General features: G+C 52.1%; 1 protein-coding gene and 1 long non-coding RNA gene across 2 annotated transcripts in view; one reads left to right on the forward strand and one right to left on the reverse strand.

Moving 5' to 3' along the window:
* Window positions 1–1,355: 1,355 nt before the first annotated feature.
* On the reverse strand, window positions 1,356–8,048 carry LOC122430096. The gene is made up of 3 exons (XR_006266229.1): window positions 7,797–8,048; window positions 4,304–6,615; window positions 1,356–2,965 (listed from the first exon to the last, which is right to left on the reverse strand). It is a non-coding gene; the product is annotated as an uncharacterized LOC122430096 (long non-coding RNA).
* A 179-nt stretch (window positions 8,049–8,227) lies between these two features.
* NQO2 (N-ribosyldihydronicotinamide:quinone reductase 2) overlaps window positions 8,228–19,220 on the forward strand; it is a 15,343-nt gene continuing 4,350 nt past the window's right edge. Inside the window, exons 1-6 of the mRNA XM_043450528.1 lie at window positions 8,228–8,384; window positions 9,510–9,635; window positions 11,124–11,288; window positions 17,268–17,398; window positions 17,999–18,112; window positions 18,904–19,005. Of these exons, the coding sequence (XP_043306463.1) occupies window positions 9,629–9,635; window positions 11,124–11,288; window positions 17,268–17,398; window positions 17,999–18,112; window positions 18,904–19,005 (519 nt within the window). The 5' untranslated portion in view covers window positions 8,228–8,384; window positions 9,510–9,628. The remainder of the gene's footprint in view (window positions 8,385–9,509; window positions 9,636–11,123; window positions 11,289–17,267; window positions 17,399–17,998; window positions 18,113–18,903; window positions 19,006–19,220) is intronic.

A 19,220-nucleotide genomic window follows, 5' to 3' on the forward strand; every position in this document is an offset into this window, starting at 1 on the left:
CCTGGAGAGCTTCCAGGTGGGCGGACACATCCTCAGGAGGAGGGGTCACACCCTGAGTCCACGGGGACAGAGGCTCTCAGGACCCCCTGGGTGGGTCTTTGTGAGTGTCCTTTATCACGTCCTTTAGTCAATAGGTAAAGATGAGTCAGCCTTTCACTGAGCTCTAGGAGCCATTCTAGTAAGTTAATCAAACCTGAGGAGGGGGTCGTGGGAACCTCTGATGTGTCGTCATATTAGACAGAAGTTCTGGGTCATCTGCGACAGGCTGGCACTTGTGGGACAAGGGAGCGGCCTTGCGGGACTGAGCCCTTAGCCTCTGGGATCTGACCCTGTCTCCAGGTACGAAGCATCGCAATCGACTTAAACGAGGATGCCCAGCTGGTGTCGTGAGAACTGACTGGAATGGGAAAGCCTCCCACATGTTTCGTCACCAGAAGAGTCAGCAGGGAGGCGCTTTGTGTGAGGAATAAGGAAGAGAGACCCGGGAGGGAGGAACTGGGCTCTTCTCCATTTGGGGAAAGACTGAACTGAGGTTTTTCCTCTCACAGACATGCAAATAAATGGCATTTGACGCGGTGTGATGTGACTTAGCAACTAAACCACAGTGCTGTGATGACGCTGGGGGGGGGGGGGGCAGTGTGAGTAGACACAGCAAGAAGCCTAGCTGGAGACTCAGCGAGGGGGTCCCAAACCCACGGCCTTCAGCGGAGATGTGAAGAGGGGGAGGAGCCCAGAAGACCACGGGAGGAGGGACTTCCAGACCAGCGCACGTGACCGGGGAGACACACAAGTTACTCCTGCCGGGCCACAGACACGAGGCCGTCCGGGCCGGACGTCCACGAAGGGCCTCGTCTGTCAGGCCTACACATGTGCATCTTATCTGACGGGCTGCAGGAGTCCCCGGAGAATTCCGAGTGCTGGGGTCACACAGCGGAGTGGGGCGTCAGGAAGATGACTCTGCAGCAGCGCAGGGGGTGGGGGCGGAGGTTTCCTCCCTGGGTACGGGGCGTCCGGGGCATCCGCGCAGTGATGCTTCAGAGGAAAGGCAGCAGGTGGCGCGCAGGGCCGTGCCTCGGGCACGGGGCCTGGAAGGAGAAGCTGATGAGGGTGACCTGGTCAAGTCTCGGGGGTCGCTGGAAGGAGGGAGAGGAAGGAGGCTCCAGCGGGACTTTCAGACTGCTGACACACCATCAGATGAATGTCGGAGACACTACACAACGTGTTTCACTTCTCCCTGGGAACAAAAGGCATTAGCAGAGCCTGCTCCTTATCTTCTGTTCCTAAGGTCACTAAGGAAAAACACAGGCAAAGTACATTTGCACTGAGGCAGAACATGTAACATCAGCATAAGAGTCTCCACTTAAAGCCTCTTTATTTAAAAAGCCCAACATGAATTAAAAATGCACACATATTTTATTTTGAGCAGTCTTGAGACTGCTCAAGATCATGGCTTATAATTGGTAGGGCTTTGCTCTTAAACACTTCCTTATTTCAGGTTTAACCAGAAAGAAGTAGTTACGGAAGTGAGAATGAATGAACCAGTCTCCCTGGAACACAGTTCCCATAAGGGCAGGAGAAGCAGCTAATTTAGAGCCTAGGTGAGAAAGAGTCAAAAGGAAGATTGAATATAATGCTAAAATTTTTTGAAATGATTAATAGTTCAACAATTATTTACACTTTTAAAATTATTAATTTAAATTAATAAGTTATCAGTTTAAAATTCATGAAGTTTTTAAAATTATTAATAATTCTACAAGTGACAGGAAGACATTCACACTTTTTGAGTATTGTGTGACAAGGAAAAGCAATGATTTAGAAAACATAATTGCCATAATATTTGGAATGATCAGAATATGGGAAAGTCTATCGCAGGAAATAAATTAAGAAACTGTTACATCATTCTGAGGTAGTATGGGCCTGAATTAAATTATACATAATTCTTAACTCCTCAAGTTCCCCCACTGACTCCCCACAAACCAAATATCTCACTTTAATGTTAAGTTTTTTTAAAAAGGAAAACCTCCCAACAAATTCCAGGACCAGGTAGCCCATTGGTGAATTCTCACACTAACCCTTCTCAAATTTTTACAAGAAATTAGAGGAGGGAGGACTTGTGAACTCATAGGCCAATACCAAAGCAAGACATAGACATCATGGGAAAATAAAATTATAGGACAATATTCCTTATGAATATTGATGCAAAAGCCTCAGCAAGATACTAGCAAATTGCATCCAACAAGATATTAAAAGGATTATACATCATGACCAAGAGGGACTTAGTTCAAGAATACAATGATGACTCAGTGTAAGCAAGTATCACAGTCACACATCAAATGAATAGTATGAAGAAGAAAAAAAAAACACATGATCATTTTGTGAAAACAAATGAAACCTCATCTAAAACATCTATGGTCAACTGATTCCATTCAGTGGGGGATGAATGTTCTCCTCTGCAGGTGATTCTGGACAACTGGATTTCCACACTCAAGGATGAAGTTCTCCCCTTACAAAAATAACTCAAAATTGATCAAAAACCTAACTATAAGAACTAAACTATAAAACTTTTAGAAGAAAACGTAGGAGTAAACGTCCAGGACCTTTGGACTTGGCAATGGGCTCTTAGATATGATACCAAAAGTTCAAGACAAAAACAAAAAAATAGATAAATTGGATTTCACCAAAACTGAAACACTGTATGCGTCTAAGGACATTATCAAGAGAGCAGGAGACACCGGGACCCAAGCTTGAATTACGGGCCGACCCGAGGCACGCAGGCACGGGGGTGCTGCACACGCGCCACTCTGAGTCACGTTCACGTGGTCACAGGCTGCTCCAGCCCCAGGAGGTGGCGGAAGTCTTCCCGCGGTTCTCGCCGCTGTTCGCTGCTGTCTGCGGCGCTGAGCAGGTGGAGAACGGCACGTCTCAGCACACCTTCGGTGCTCAGCTCCTTTAGACACAGACTCTACTGTTACAGGGAACGAGGTTTTGGCTTATGTTCTTTTTTTTAACCTTATGAGGAATGAACAACCTGCCACGTCCCTGCACCCCCTTTCAGCCCTATCACTGGGGACACTTATCTTTAATTCATTATCAGAGTGTAAGGTGGGCTCTGGAGCCAGGCTGCTCTGCATCTTTACTAGACTCTTTGGGCCTCAGTTTCCTCATCTGTGAAATGGAACTAACAATAGAACACTGCATTATGGTGCTGCTGCTGGGACTAAGTCAGCTAATCCACATAAAGACCGCAGCGCACCGCGAGCAGTAGGTAAGCACCGTGTTGGTGCTAATGGCACGACCCCACACTGTTCTTGTTTCTGGTCATTACCCAGAAATATCAAGTGCCCTTCTAGCTTGTCCTTGAATAGCAGAGACTTACTCAACTCACATCCTCTCATCCAACATTCATCACGGAGTCATGAAGTAGGAAGACAAGTCATGGAACCGAATTCTGCTTAAATATATTTGCAATTCCAGGGGTACAGTCTTGAAAGTACCCTTTACTTCTAATTTTTAATCAAATTTTCTCCCACCATAGATCACTGTGTACCATGAGAACCTAATATCTCTATTCCCACAGATGTAAAAACACTCTGATTGGTTTGGGGTAGAAACAGGGAGTTTAAGATTTGCTTGGGTCCAAGTACATGCAAAAGTAATTTCAAAAAGCATGTTGAATTTGTCAGTATTTGGTTGTCAACTAACTGCTGAATTGTTCAGTTGCTCAGTCATGCCCCACTCTGCGATCCCATGGACTGCAGCACGCCAGGCTTCCCTATCCTTTACTATCTCCTGGAGTTTGCTCAAACTCATGTCCATTGAGTCGATGATTTAAAATAAGTTAAAATATGAAATGCCTGCATTCTCGTTTTTTAATGAGTCAGTTATTCATGGCATGACTGGCCACTTAACATCAAAAACCTATTTAGTCACAGAGTTTTTTACTTGAATCTGGTCTCTAGATCACCATTTTGTTGGGACATTATCCACTTACAATTTATTAATGAAAAAGCCAGTTCATGACATGTTGCCATTAGAATTCCAGCCATAGCTTTTAAGGAATCAAGATCCATGACTCGACAAGCAGCAGGTCTTCCCAAAATACCACAGGAAGTGAAAGTTCTCAGAAACCAGGGGTTTTATAAGGAAATCATCATAATAGCTAATTTCCTAACAAAACTGACCAGGGCCAATGTCTTCTGGCTACATTTGAGAAAAGCCACTAGATTGCTTCTTGAGATTTCAGGGTTTGGATGATCTTCAAAGGGAGACAAGGGACACCTGAAAACACAAGACATCTGCTCACCCTGAAATGTCCAAAGAGACCTGAAAAGACTCAGCCAGCCAGCCTGTTCCCTGAGCAAAGACAATGCCTCCAAACCATCTTCCAAGTCTTTTTCCTTGGGAACTCAGCAGCAAGCTAGAAGTAACTACAGGAGGGAACTAAGAAAAACTCTGGTTAATTGCTTTTAGAGGAATAGGACTCTCCCCACCCCCCCGCAAAAGTGAAAGGCAACCTACAGAATGGGAGAAAATACTTGCAAATTATATATCTGATAACATCCAGAATATATCAAGAATTCCTAGTATTCAACAACAAATAGACAAACAACCCAATTAAATAATGGACAAGGGATTTGTATAGCTATTTCATCAAAGGTAAACAAATGGCCAGTGAGCCCAAGGAAAGATTCTGAACATCATTAGTCACCAGGGAAATGCAGTAATGCAGAACAAAACCAAAATGAGACATCAGGAAAAACATTAGGACAGCTAAAACAATAACTAAAAAAAAAAAAGCAACATAACAAATGCTGACGAGAATGCAGAGCAATCAATTGGGATGTAAAACAGTGGACGTGGCGTGTTAGTCTCTCAGGCTCATGTCTCACTCTTCGGCTTCATGGACTGTAGCCAGTCCACAGAATTCTCCAGGCAAGAATACTGGAGTGGATTGCCGTTTCCTTCTCCAAAACAATGCAACCACTGTGAAAACCAGTTTGGCAGTTCCTTAAAAAGCAAAACAGTTACTATATGACGCAGCGATTTCACTCCTTGGTATACACCCAAAAGATTTTTTAAAAGGGACTCAGACACTTGTGCACCAACAATTACTTCAACATTATTCACAACAGCCAAATGACCCAAGTGTCCATCCACCTGTGAAAGATTAAAACAACATATGAAAGGATAAAGTGTGGTATAAGCATAAAATGGAATATTATTCAGCAGTAAAAAGGAATGAAGTTCTGATACATGTTATGATACGGATGAACCTTGAAAACATGCTAAGCGAGGAAACCCAGACACAAAAGGCCCCCTGTTGTATGATTCCACTTGTATGAAATATCTAGAATAGGCAAATTCATAGAAAGAAGAATTATCAGTACAGAACCTGGGTGGAGTGGGGAGTTTGGAGTTACTGCTTAAGGATTAGTGAGTTTCTGTTTGGGGTGATGAAAAATTTTCAGAAATTAAAATAGTGACATTGCATAGCACTATGAATGTAATTAATGCCACTGAATATAATTAATGCCATTTACAATGGTTGAAATGACAGATCTTTTGTTACACAGATTTTACCACCATTAAAAAAAGAAAAGATTAAATAGGTGGACTTCCCTGGTGATCAGGGGATAGGATTCCACATTCCCAATGCAGGGGGCCAGGGTTTGGTCCCTGGTGGGAGACTTAGATCCCACATGCCCAGCAAAGACCCAATGCGGCCAGACCAAGAGGTGGATAAATATATTTATAAACACAACCTCAGTTCTCTGGAAGTTTGTTTCCCAAAAGAAGGTGGATGCTGTTTGTAGAGGAAAGAAAAGCCATTAAATAAAACCAAAAGGAACTACTTCTCTGGGAAAACGTTCAAGCTACTTCGATAGTTTTAAGGTAACCCTCAATATTAATTTTCATCTGAAACACAAAACAAGGGGCAGCTGGGGGAAAGAAGCACGCAGCTGGCTTAACTGCCTCCCCCGCCTGGAAAGCCTAAGCCTATTTCTCCACTGCAAGGGGTGAAATGAACACTCCACTCATGACCCTTAGAGGTCATGCTTGCTGTTGATGCTATATCTACATATCTCGTTTTAATAGCACCGCCTCCTCCTTAGGCTCACAGTAGGTATCTCTTGTTTGCAGTAAATGCGAGATTAGCAGGGAATCATATTTCTCTTCGCCAGACGGGCCCCTGTCCAATCCACCGCTGGCGCTTTCACCATCTTGAAGACCCAGGCGAGGGCTGGCTAGCTGACTTTGCCAGAAGGGCGACGTCCCCTCCTCACCTGCGATTCCCGCGCGCGGCCGCCAGATGGTGCTGCCGCGTCGCGGACTAGGATCAAAGCGGGGCTGGACCCAGAAGCTCCCCGCACCTGAGTTTTCAGAGACGGGGTCGCACCTTGGTCTCCCTTCCGGCCCAGCACTTCCAGCCCCACGCCAGGGACTAGACGTCTCCAGGGCTGGTTGCCTGCGGCTCCACAGTCACCGGGTCTTCCCACCACCAGGCGGTCTGGCTGTCTTCCTCATTGGTCCTCACAGCATCCTGGTGGCTCAGTGGTAAAGAATCTGCCTGTCAAGTGGGAGATGCAGGTTCCATCCCTGGGTTGGGAAGATCCCCTGGAGGAGGAAATGGCAAACCAATCCAGTATTCTTGCCTGGGAAATCCCAGAGGAGGCTGGCAGGCTACACAGTTCATGAGGTTGCAAGAGTGGAACAGGACAGCATAAACAACCACAACCTCAGGGCACCAAAGACGTGAACAACCCCCCTCCCAAGGGACAACAGCGTCAGTCACCCTCCTTGGAAGGTTACCCCAGAGTCCCTGCATCCGCCTTTCTTAGTTGCAATCACTTCACGTGACTCAAAGATGATTTGTGGACATCATCTCAGTCTGACAAGAAAGAGGGAAGAAAACTAAACCAGATCTCACCTTTGAGGACGTTCTGGTGCATTTGGAAATGCCTGTACAACTTTTCCCTCAGCTAAAGGTCATTCTAAAATGAAAAAGGCCCCCAGCACGTCCCAGGCTCACAAGACAAGGTGGCCTGTCCACTGCTGGCACAAGGGCATGTCACGCATAGAGAGGCCGTGTCCTCACCATGAACCCAAGAAAGACAGCAGCCTCGGACAGACCGCCCAGACGCTGATGTCGGAACCGCAGCTGCAGCTGTTTGCATCAGGAAAGTTATGCTTGAAGGGGAACCAGCCTTCGCCCTCTAGGCCCATCCTGAAGGTGAAAGAGTTAGTCACTCAGTGGTGTCCAACTCTTTGCAACCCCATTGACCTTCTGTCCATGGCATTCTCCAGGTAAGCATACTGGAGTGGGTTGCCATGAACATCTCCAGAGTATCTTCCCGACCCAGGGATCAAACCTGGGTCTCCTGCATTTCAAGCAGATTCTTTACCATCTGAGCCACCAGGAGAGCCCCAAGGGCCATCCCGGGACACCAGAAATCAAGGCAGAGTTTGGGAGGGTCCTCGAGTGAGTCCCAATGGCAGGGTGTCTACAAATGAGGTGGTGCAGGCCAGAAAGTGCTGGGAAGAGGGGAAAGAGACAACTGGCCTAAAGTGCCCACCAGCAGCCCTCCCCCACACGTCTGCAGGCTCCAGTTCAGTGCCTCTCTGCCCTCCGGGGGGTCTCCCTGGCCTTGAAGCTGCCTGTGTGCCCTTCAGCCCCAGCCTACCCAATAAGAACGTCGGGCCAGACCACAGAACAACGCCACACACCGCACATTCCCATCAGCACAAGGTCCCTCTTAGAATCACACCCGGCCACCAGAAACCCGGCAACCACTAACCTGTTCCCCGCTTCTAGAATCTCATCTCAAGAATGTTACATAAACGTGATCGTTCGGGGGAACCCTGGACGATTGGCGATTTTCATGCAGCGTGATTCTCTGCAGATTCGCCCACCCCGATCGTTCATCCTTTTTACGGCTGAGTGTTCTGACCCTTGGTGGGCCTAGGGGCGGAGGCGGCGGGAAGGGCGGACACGGCGGCCCCCCTTCCCAGAACTGCCATCCCTTCAGCCGCCGCGGCGCGGAGCCACCTGGCCCGGCTCCGAGGGACCGGGACAGGGCAGGGGCGGGGCGAAGGGCGTGTGGGCGGGGCTTATGCCGGGGCGGGACGCCGAGCGCGAGGAGAGGTCCAGAAAGATCGGGGGCGGGGCTGCCCTCTGAAGAGAGGCGGGGTGGGCGTGGCCTCGGCGCTCGTGGGCGGGCCGTGGGCGGGGCCCCACCGTCCGAGTCCCAGCGTCCAGCCCCGCGGAGCGCGTCCGCATTGTCCGCTCGCGACGCCTGTGAGTGCGTAGTCCGCGCGGCGGAACGTGGCGTGGACGCCGGACGTTCAGTCTCGTCCTGCCGCTCGTCTCGGGCGTTTTGGCCGAGGTGAGTGTCCGCGCTTGCTGAGGGCCGCTTCTCAGGGCCAGGGTCTCCGCGGGCTCCCACCCCCGCGTGCCCGAGCTTCCCCGCTGCACGTGCAAGGCCTGGGGCGCAGGTGTGCGCAGGCCCGTCGCTGCCCCCAGCCGCTGCCCTCCGCCCTGGACTCGGCCAGCGCTAACCCCACGCGCGGACGGGAAGCGGGCCGCCTGGGGTCAGCGAGCGGGCGGCGCGGAGACCCGGCCTGGGCCCGCGGGGTTCCGGCTCGGCCTTTGCCCCGGGTGCCAGGACCCGAAACTCAGCTTCTCCAACCTTAGTCCCTGAGAATCTCAGCCAGAAAATCCAAGAAGAGGGACGGGTATTCGGTGTGTGCTTCCTGCGCTGCTGTTTATGTTCTAGGGGGGATGGAGGGAAGACAAGGAAAGGAGCAGTCGAGGAGGATGGAACGAGATAGAGTGCATAAAAGGTGTCAGCCGGTTTGGTGTGGTATGATATATGTAGTTTAACACCGCACGCTTCTGTTCCTGTCGGCCTGGTAAGGATGCCCTCTCCACGGAAGGAGACGGCTCTCCCTGCTGTGGAGCAAGGTCAGTAGGGAAGTGCTGGACAAGTGGCCTGCTTCTTGGGCCTCAGTTTCTCATTCCGTACAACTAGGAGAATTGGACCCCACGAGGAGTCAAAACTCCAAGGTCCGCAGCGGCCTGGCAGGTGATGTAACTAGGTGCCCTGGACCAGGCAGAGCGGTAAGGGGATGCCCCCCTTGCTGTTGTCACTGAAATGAAAGCTTTTCTTCCCAAACCAGAGTGTCTTTGGGCCTGACCCCGGAGATCTCAGGACCAGATGCTCCCTGAGTCTGCAGCCCATCACTCTCCAGACTCGTTCCGGGGGCTTCTGCTAGGCTCAGGATCAAGTTTTCACCCCTGCACTACTGACCCACCCACCCCTTGGACCAAATTCCCCACCACCCTGCACTGTTGTATCCGCATGTCCACTGTGTAGGCTCTCTGAGCACCCCAGGCCAGTCCCAACGCTGCCTCATGCTTGCCGTTCCCCCTGCCTCAACCTGCCCACTGCCGCACGTGGAGCTGCCCACCGAGTCTCCCTACCTCCCTCAGCATTTGTTTCCTCTTCTAGGTCGTTGGCATCACTGAGAGTGACCGTGCCTGAGAGCTCAGGGCCCCCTGCACCCAGGACTAACAGCACACCCTCCTCCCAGCAGGATTCAGAGAGAAAAATACCCATCTTCCTGGGACATGGCAGGTGACTATTAGCTATGGGGGAGTAAAACTTTGTTAAATGAAAAATTTATTAGAAACTGAATACTTTGTTATAAAAACTCCAGACAACACTCGTGTATAAAACTTGTTTATAATGTGGACTGCAACCTGGAATTATCTTGTTTTGTATTTTCTTACTTGTTTGATTGTTCATTTCAGCCCCACCAAAATAGAATGCTTATCTTGTCTTTGCTTTGCCTCCAGCCTCTGGGATGACCCCCTGGGACATAATAGCTGCTCGATCAATAGATACTGAGTGAGCCCCGAGAGTAACCATGGGTAGAAATACCGCATGACACATGCATCCCACTGTGACATCTTTTTGTTCAACACTATAGCATGAAAATCCTTGCATTTCATAAGATAAAAATTCATGTTATTTTATGCATATGTTGACCATTAGGGTTTCTCAGCTGCGGCACTGCCGACATTTGGGGCCAGAGAGCGCTCTGTCGGGGGGCCTCTCCTGCGCTGTGTCCTGCAGCAGCCTGGCTCTCTGTCTCCCACATCCCAGCATTGCTCCCTCCAGACGCCACAACCGAGAAATGTCTCCAGATGTTGTGAAACACTCCCTGGGAGGTAACAGTCTCCCTGGTTTAGAACCATCGGTGTGGCTATTTCATTTGTATCCTGTTTCCTGTTAAGCCCCCCGAGTTCCTTTATAACAAATGAGCCTGAGAAGTTAAAACTGTTAATCATTAATTTCACTCCTGCAGTTCAACCTTTACACCCTGCTGAGTGCCCCAAAGCTGTTTGCTTCAAACTAACATTTATATTTTCTCAAGGGCCTAAACAGAATAATATAGATCAAGAGTTTAAATATTTTGGTCTTAAGAGGTTCCCACGGAAAATTTAAACACATCCCCACAGCTGCCTTCTGGAAGGAACTGGTACATGACCTCAGAGAATGTCCTGGAGGACAGTGTGGCTTCAGAGACTGTTGGTATGAATGGCACTGGGTGGGGCCTCTTGTCAGGCTCTCCACCGAAGCCGGGCTTCATGCAGACCCTGCCTCCCCCGGGGACTCATATCTGATTTTTTTTTTTAATGTATCTTATGTGTCAGTTTTCAGTGGAGAGGAAGGAAGCAGAGCTGTGTGTCAGCGACTGACCTGCCAACAAGGGGTTAGCACGAAAGATTAGTCACAGCAGTTTCTAATTCTGATCTTAGGCAACACGCCTAAAACGTCTCATAGTGGATAACCAGAACAGATTGGGCTTTAAAAGAATACAGTCGTGTTATTCTTGGGGATCGTAACTCGACTCCTGTGTCTGTAAACCCAAGTAGTGGTGAACTGATAGAGCTAGGTTCTTAGAATGCACATTGTTTTGCAGCTGTCTCCCGTAAAAAGCGTTGGTCTTTCTCACTTAGCCTCAGCCCTTGTGTGCCTCCTGTTGTCAGCTTGGTCCTTGTTCAGCTTTGACAGAGGGGAGTTATTCTTCAAGAGAAATGGTTTCTTGTCTGGATTTAGGTAAGAAAGTGCTCATCGTCTACGCACACCAAGAGCCCAGGTCTTTCAACGGGGCCCTGAAGGATGTGGCGGTGGCTGAACTGAGCCAGCAAGGCTGCAGCGTCACCGTTTCTGACCTCTATGCCCTGAACTTTGAGCCCAGGGCCACGGGGAAGGACATCACTGGTGAGTCATAGATGCTCTGTGGGTTTTTGTGTTTTTTTTTAACTTTCTTCTTCTTGTGTGTCTTTTCTCTGAGGTACAGTTGACATCACTTTGTATTGTTTCAGATGTGTAATGTAAGGATATGAGGTTTGTATCCATTGCACAATGATCACAGTAAGTCCAGTTGACGCTCGTCACCGTCACCGCACACAGTTCCGCTCCTTTTCCCTCTTGATGAGGACTTTCCCGATCCTGTCGTTGGGACATGTCGTGGTCTTAACTGCAGTCAGTGCACTGTGCGTGACAGCCTGGGGCCCACACTTTGCTCTTCTGACCCTCTTCGTCCATGTTGCCCAGCCCCCACCTCAGCAGCCACCTGTCTGCTTTCTGTATTCCCGAGCTCACTTACTTTTCATTTAGTTTGGTGGCGGAAGTGGCCATTTGCTTATTAAGATTGCACCAATCTCCCATGTGTGAGATCATACAGTATTTTTCTTTTTCTGCGTATTTCATTTAGCAACGCCCTCCACGTCTGTCCATGTTGTGGCCACATGGCAGGGTTTCCTTCTTCTTTATGACTGAACGATAATCCCACTGTGCGTGTGTCACATTCCTTATCCACTGACGGGCCCGCTGTGCGTATCACATTCCTTATCCACTGACGGGCCCGCTGTGCGTATCACATTCCTTATCCACTGACGGGCACGCTGTGCGTATCACATTCCTTATCCACTGACGGGCACGCTGTGCGTATCACATTCCTTATCCACCGACGGGCATTTAGGTTGTTTTCATCTCTTGGCTATTGTGAGTAATGCTGCAGTGAACACAGGGGTGCAGGTTCCTTTTTGAACGACTGTGTCCCCTTACTTCGGGTAAATACCCAAAAGTGGGACTGCTGGATGGTAGCTCCATTTCCAGCCTGGGGGGACCCTCCACACTGTTTCCCACGGGGGCTGCACTTTGCACCAGCCGCACGCGGGTCCACTCTCGCCCACGTCCTCCCCAGCACCGGCTGCCTTGTCTCACTGGTGGCCATCCTGAGCGGCGCGAGGTCGTGTCTCGCCGTGGCCCTGCTCTGGTCCCTGATGGTCAGTGATGTTGCGCATCTGTTCACGTGCCTGTTGGCCATCTGTGTTTTCTCAGAAAGACACCCGTTGGAATCCTCTGCCTGGTTTAAAATCAGATTGTTAGGAGTTTTTTTGCCTTCTTGGAATTTTTTTTAATTAAAAAAGTGTTTGTAAACAAAACTCATCACTACGCGTGATGTACAGTACTCATGTCAAAAAGGTCTGCGGTGCATGGCTTTTCCTGCACCCCCAGCCACCTGGTTTCTCTGCTCCCAAAGGAACCAGGGTCTCCCGCTGCCTCTGCATCTTTCTGGGGTGACTTTGTGCTGTCTCTGGGTGTACCTAAAGCAGTCAACAGTCTAATGACTCTTGTCTCTGCCTTTTAAACATGGGAACACGCGTTCCCATGTGTTGCTTTACGTGTTGCTTTCTCTTTTTCTGTCTCAGAAGCCCCCACCGCTGCCTCAGAACCCCCTGCTGCCTCAGAAGACCCCGCTGTCTCAAAACCCCCCCTGCTGTCTCAGAACCTCCCCCCGCTGTCTCAGAAACCCCCCCGCTGTCTCAGAACCCCCAGCTGTCTCAGAAGCCCCAGCTGTCTCAGAACCCCCAGCTGTCTCAGAACCCCCCCGCTGTCTCAGAACCCCCCCGCTGTCTCAGAACCCCCAACTGTCTCAGAACCCCCCACTGTCTCAGAACCCCCACCTGTCTCAGAACCCCCCGCTGTCTCAGAACCCCCCCGCTGTCTCAGAACCACCCCCCACTGTCTCAGAACCCCCCCCACTGTCTCAGAACCCCCAGCTGTCTCAGAACCCCCCGCTGTCTCAGAACCCTCCCCGCTGTCTCAGAAGCCCCCCCTGCCGTCTCAGAACCCCCTGCCGTCTCAGAATCCCCCTGCTGTCTCAGAATCCCCCCGCTGTCTCAGAACCCCCCTGCTGTCTCAGAAGCCCCCCCCGCTGTCTCAGAACCCCCCGCCGTCTCAGAACCCGCCCCCCGCCCCCCCACGTCTCAGAACCCCCAGCTGTCTCAGAACCCCCCGCTGTCTCAGAAACCCCCCCCGCTGTCTCAGACCCCCCCCCGCTGTCTCAGAAACCCCCCTGCTGTCTCAGAACCCTCCCCGCTGTCTCAGAACCCCCCCCCTGTCTCAGAACCCCCCCAGCTGTCTCAGAACCCCTCGCTGTCTCAGAACCCCCGCTGTCTCAGAACCCCCCGCCGTCTCAGAACCCGCCCCCCCCGCCGCCCCCCCGCTGTCTGGAGGTGCCGAGGTTGAGTAGTGCCCACTCACGCAGTTGTGGTTGTTGCCCACCTCTGCTGCGATCACAGGACCGCAGCAAGAACAGTGGCCGCGCTTCCCCACACGTGCGAGTTATCCAGAGTGGAGTTGCTGGGCAGAGGGAACGTGTGTTCTGAATCTTCACAGACAACGTCAAACTGCTTTCCGTGAGCGCTGCACCAGGGCAGTCTCCAGCCCACGGTGCTCACGAGTGCGCGTGCCCTTGTTTTACCGAGCACTTGATGATTGCCAGCCAGACAGGTGGGAAATGGCCTCTGGTGTAGGGCTTGAAATATGACTTGTAAATATGTTTTTACCTGACTCATTTTTAGTTTTGGCTTTGCTGTGGTGGCTTCTCTTCATTTACTTTTGCTCAGTGTTCTTTGGACGTGTGCATTTTGGGTCATATAAACTCTAAGCTTACTTTTTTAAAGGTGTTATAGTATTTGGCAGCTTCCACTTTTTAAATACTTTCTCTACTCAGAATTTATTTCAATGTGAGGTGTGGGTCCAGTTTTCCCCAAGTACATGCCCAGCTCTCATCCCCATTTATTACATTATCTAGCTATTTGCCTTGACTTAAGAAGCCACCTTTATTGTGACCTGAATTCCCACATGCTTTATTCTCTTCTGCGCTTTGTACTCTGGTTTTGTTTTCCTGTCTATGACTCAGTACCACATGGCTTTCACTATTTTGGCAAATCATTTAACATCTCATAGAGTTAGGTCATCTTCATTTGTGTTACTATTTTTTACAGCTACTTTGACTTTTCCATGAAGATTTTTTGAATTAGCTTTCCAGATTGTTGACTGAAACAATACAAAGCACAACACACCAGTTCTGCTGCGCTTGGTCGCTGAGTCGTGCCCGACTCTGCGACCCCGTGGACTGCAGCCCGCCAGGCTCCTCTGTCCATGGGATTCGCCAGGCAAGAATACTGGAGTGGGTTGCCATGCCCTCCTCCAGGGGGTCCTCCCAACCCAAAGATCAAATCCAGGTCTCCCACATTGTGGGCAGATTCTTTATTGTCTGAGCCACCAGGAAAGACCGTTGTGAGTTAAGTTTTGTTTGGGATAAAGTGAGGACTATAGCCCAGGAGACAGCCTCTCAGCTGGCTCTGAAACTGCTCCAGAGAGGTGGAGGGAAGGTCAGCATATCTGGGGCTTAGGTGGAGAGGGTTCACGTACTCAGGCACACATTTTGGCAGGTTGCTGCTAGTCATAAGGCACAGATGTCACCATTAATGATTTTAGTGCTTTAAAGATATGAGGACTTACAAGAATTGGGCTCATAAAATCTTCTTGTGAAAATACCTACCTGAAGGCATGTTCTTGTAGTTTTTCCCGGAGCACAGAGCACCTCATTCCTGATCTCCACCCTGAACTCCTTTCAGGGGGTGTTGAAGATCAATGGCTACAGCAGCTTGTGACTTAATCCCCATAGAGGCAGATGGCAAGTTCCAGCCTTTAGTTGGCAAGATTCTAAAGGTAACGGATTAAGTTTACAGCGGAGCTTTCAGTGCCGCTTCTTTCTGTTCCAGCAACAGGCGTGGTTCCCCACGTGTTCACGTTCTTTTACAACCTTCCAGGTGTAGTTACGAGTTTTCTTCATGCAGATCTTGCATAAACGTTATTTATTAGGTTTTGTTCCTCTACGTGAAGAGGACTAATCTGTGCATGTCTGTGTTCACACGTGCATGCGGCTGCTACTGACTTTCTTACTGTTTGTAGTTTTAAGCTGATTCTCTGGGTCTTTCCTGATATACAGTCAGACCATCTGCAAGTAATAATTTCACCTATGCCTTTCCAGTAATTCCCAGTAAATTAAATACCTTTAGGTTCCTCCTGTTTGCAATTGTATTAACAAGACCCCAGATTTAGTATTTAGTACTGGTGGTAATGGTTGTATCTTTGCCTCTCCTTGTCTTTCTTCTCTTTTAATAAACCAAACAGCTCTTTTCACTGAAAAAGCAACAGAGCAGGAATTGGGGAGGTAGAGAGTATTGTGTGATGGAGCCACTGGTTTTTCAGGGAATCAGGTAAGACACAGGCTCTGTGTAAACAGCATTTTAAGTGTGGTGAACAGTGGGCAGAGGGTGAGCACTAACAGCCCCTTCACACACCCTCCTTGTCCTGCGGCCCCAGGGACAAGCAGGCAGAACTCTTTGGTGTGGCTCATCATAGACCTTACTCCAGATGTTAGCAAAGAGCACATTCCTGTAGGGCTTAGGAGCCCTGTAGATGCAGGTACAGGTGGGGATGTGCTCCGTTCACTGGAGCTCTCAGGAGCCTTGTTATTGATGGTGTCACTTCATGGTACATGTTATAACTCACCAGTTCCCATGGTGATGTAGCTTCGCCTCCATCTTTTGTTTCAATCTGTGAGTCAGTCTGTCTGCATGACTCTGGATTTCCTGTCTTATTAAAAAACTGCGTCCACACCCACACTTATAAAAATATTCCCATTTCCCCGATATTTGCATACATTTGCTATGTACTTTTAAATGTTATCTAGACTACACGCGGCCCATCCACACATACTGTCTGTTTACCACTCTCAGAAGCACGCAGAGTCCACGGTGGGCTCCACACCTGGGGGGTGGCAGCCTGCCTGAGACACAGGCTCTCCTCCGCGGGGTCTCTGGTCGGCACACAACCTCACACACAGAAGGGTCCCAGCTGAGCTTCTGAGTGAAGGTGAGGCCCAGGGAGGTTGGGCTGCGGGATGCTCTCGGCCGTGGCACCCAAGGGCGGGGCCGGCTCTCCTCGGGCCGCCCTGCAGGCCTGTGTGCTGGGGGCCACCCTGAGCCCCCCACTCCTCTCTGGTCGCTTGGGAATTACCCAGCCCCTTGTGTTGTTATGAAAGGTAGAAACAGCCTGTTATGATGAGGTCCGAGCGCAGCGAGGTAAGAGGAGACCCTCAACTGCCGGTGACCACTGTTAACACTGGGCAGTGCTTAGGGAAAGTCATGCTGCTGGACGGGAACCCACCACAGGCCTCGTCTTTCCATTTACCTGCGGGCACCCTGCCTCAGGGCTCAGCCCTGCTGCTGCCTGAGTGCCCCCCTCCACCAGGCCTGCTCCAGAATCGCTGAGGCCACAGCTTTTTCAGAGCCAAATCGAGACCATGTGCCCCCACTGCAACCCACGTGCACGCAGAGCTGAGCCCCCGCGGCCGAGCTGCAGCCCTGCAGGTCACCCAAGGCCCCCGGCCTCCTGCCCCTGGCCCTCGGCAGTTCCCCGAGGCCCTCCCCAGGCCAGCCCGGCGGTCCCCTCCGCATCGTCCACCAGAGCGCCCCTCCCTTCCAGTCCTCTGGACCCCAGCGGAGCTCCTGCTCCATCGTCGGATCCCGGGCGCCCTGCTCACCTGCTGCACACGCGGGCGCGGCCCCTGCGTCCAGGCCACGAGGTCCGTGTGCCACAGGGCTGCCCTGAGCCCGTGCCCTGTTAATCATGTGGTCATCTGTCCCTCCTGGACTCTGGCCCCTTGACGGTGAGGACCCTCGCTGCTCCTCTGTGTCCACAGTCTGACCACAGGGCCCGGCCCCCGGTCAGGTCTCGGTGACTTGGGCTGCTGGGGGGCGTCCAGGCCGCAGTGACTGCGGGATTGGTGGGCCATGGACGTCCGTCTGAGCGGGAGCCTTTGTCCTGCTCCCCCAGGCAGCCTCTCCAACCCCGGCTTCTTCAACTACGGTGTGGAAACCCACGAGGCCTACAAGAAGCGGTCTCTGAGCAGCGACATCATCGAGGAGCAGAAGAAGCTTCAGGAGGCCGACCTGGTGATATTCCAGGTTGGTTTTCACTCTCATTGCGGTACTGGCTCTGTGTGCAGACCCTCTCCCGAGATGCTGCTGGCCACCGTGTACGGCCCTCAGCGTGGGCTCCCTTCCCCTCTGGGAATGGATTGTTGCCTGTGTTTGTCTCTCTTCCCCGACGCTGTTGTTGGACATGATGTTGGGGCTTCTGTGGGGACCACAGTCTCCAGGGAGACCTCCCTGCTGCTATGTGGAGTCAGGCTCAGCTCCTCAGAACCCCCGGGCCCGACTCCGGGATGCCACATCTCACCCCAGGCGGGGAGAGGGGCAGGCTCCTTCCCACACCCTCCCCGCGGCCCCATGTTGGGGTCACGGTTCTGCTGCCCCAGAGCAGGCTCGGTCAGGGGCCCACAGTCACGTCACGGGGACCCAGATCCACCTGCGACAGCCACCAGGATGCCATCAGCCCTGCCTGCCCAGCCCGCCGCCACCGCCACTCCACACGCCTCGGAGCAGGGGGAGAAGCTGCCCACACGTGCGGCCCCGGGGGCACCCGCCCGCCCAGGCCGGGGAGGAGGCGGCACCCCCGAATCCCTAGCGGACGAACACCCCAGCGCCCCTCCTGGTCCCCCACAGTTCCCGCTGTACTGGTTCAGCGTGCCAGCTGTGCTGAAGGGCTGGATGGACCGGGTGCTCTGCCGGGGCTTTGCCTTCGACTTCCCGGGCTCCTACGACGACGGCCTCCTCAAGGTACGACCCCCACCCCCCAGGATGAGGGGCCCTGTCCATCAGGGAAGGAAGGGGCCTCTCAGCAAGTCCCCTCTGGTTTGCCATTGTTAACCAAACTCCCACGGAGGACCATCCGTGTGCAAGGCTTACACTGGCGAGAAAGCATGGTTCCTGGGGTCACGGCCCTTTGCTCCAGCGAAGGCTGCAGGGCGTCCACGTCCGGCGGCGCGCTCGGCCGGGGGCCCTGGGGGCGGCCGCCCAGGGCGCCTGCTCCCCAGTGCGGACTGGAGCCTGGCTGCGCGCCTGTTCGCCTCTGAGCGCCCAGACCCACCTTGAAAGCAGGATAACGTCAGCGGCTGGTGGACCCAGCTGCTTTACAGGATGTGGTAGCTGTGGATTTCCCATGCAAGCAGACGATGTTCAAGGTCCAAAAGCCTCAGAAGACAAGTGTGCACAAACCAAGCGCTGGGACGTGAGACGGGTTTCAGGTCGTGCAGAGACGCCGCCCTTTGCTGCCCGGCCCTGCTGGCCGCAGGCGTCGTGTGCCCTCCCAGCCGCTCCCCTGCACCTGTGCCCCTGAAGCCCACTCCCCCAGCATCGGGCCTGTCAGCACTGTCCATCCGGCCCACTCGCTCTAGCTGTCCCTCCCCTGCCCCGTTGGATGTCGCTGTCGCCTGTCGCTGGGCCGGACAGAGATGGGAGTGTGTGTCTGTCCGTTAGGGGAGGGGTGGGGGAGCTGGCCTCGGTTTTCCTCCAATCACTATAGACAACCCTTCCTGGGGTCCACGCCCGACTCGTGCTGTCCTCCGCAGGGTAAACTGGCCATCCTGTCCTTGACCACTGCCGGCACGGCCAGCATGTACTCCAAGACCGGCGTCAACGGAGACTTCCGGTACTTCCTGTGGCCCCTCCAGGTACGCCCCCCACACAGCTCTCCTAGCCCCTCCCCCCCCACACACAGCTCTCCTAGCCCCTCCCCCCACACACAGCTCTCCTAGCCCCTCCCCACACACACAGCTCTCCTAGCTCCCCCCTCCCACAGCTCTCCTAGCTCCTCCCCCCCACAGCTCTCCTAGCCCCTCCCCCCACACACAGCTCTCCTAGCTCCCCCCTCCCACACAGCTCTCCT

Source organism: Cervus canadensis, chromosome 28 (genome assembly GCF_019320065.1).
Source record: "Cervus canadensis isolate Bull #8, Minnesota chromosome 28, ASM1932006v1, whole genome shotgun sequence".
NCBI lineage: Eukaryota > Metazoa > Chordata > Mammalia > Artiodactyla > Cervidae > Cervus > Cervus canadensis.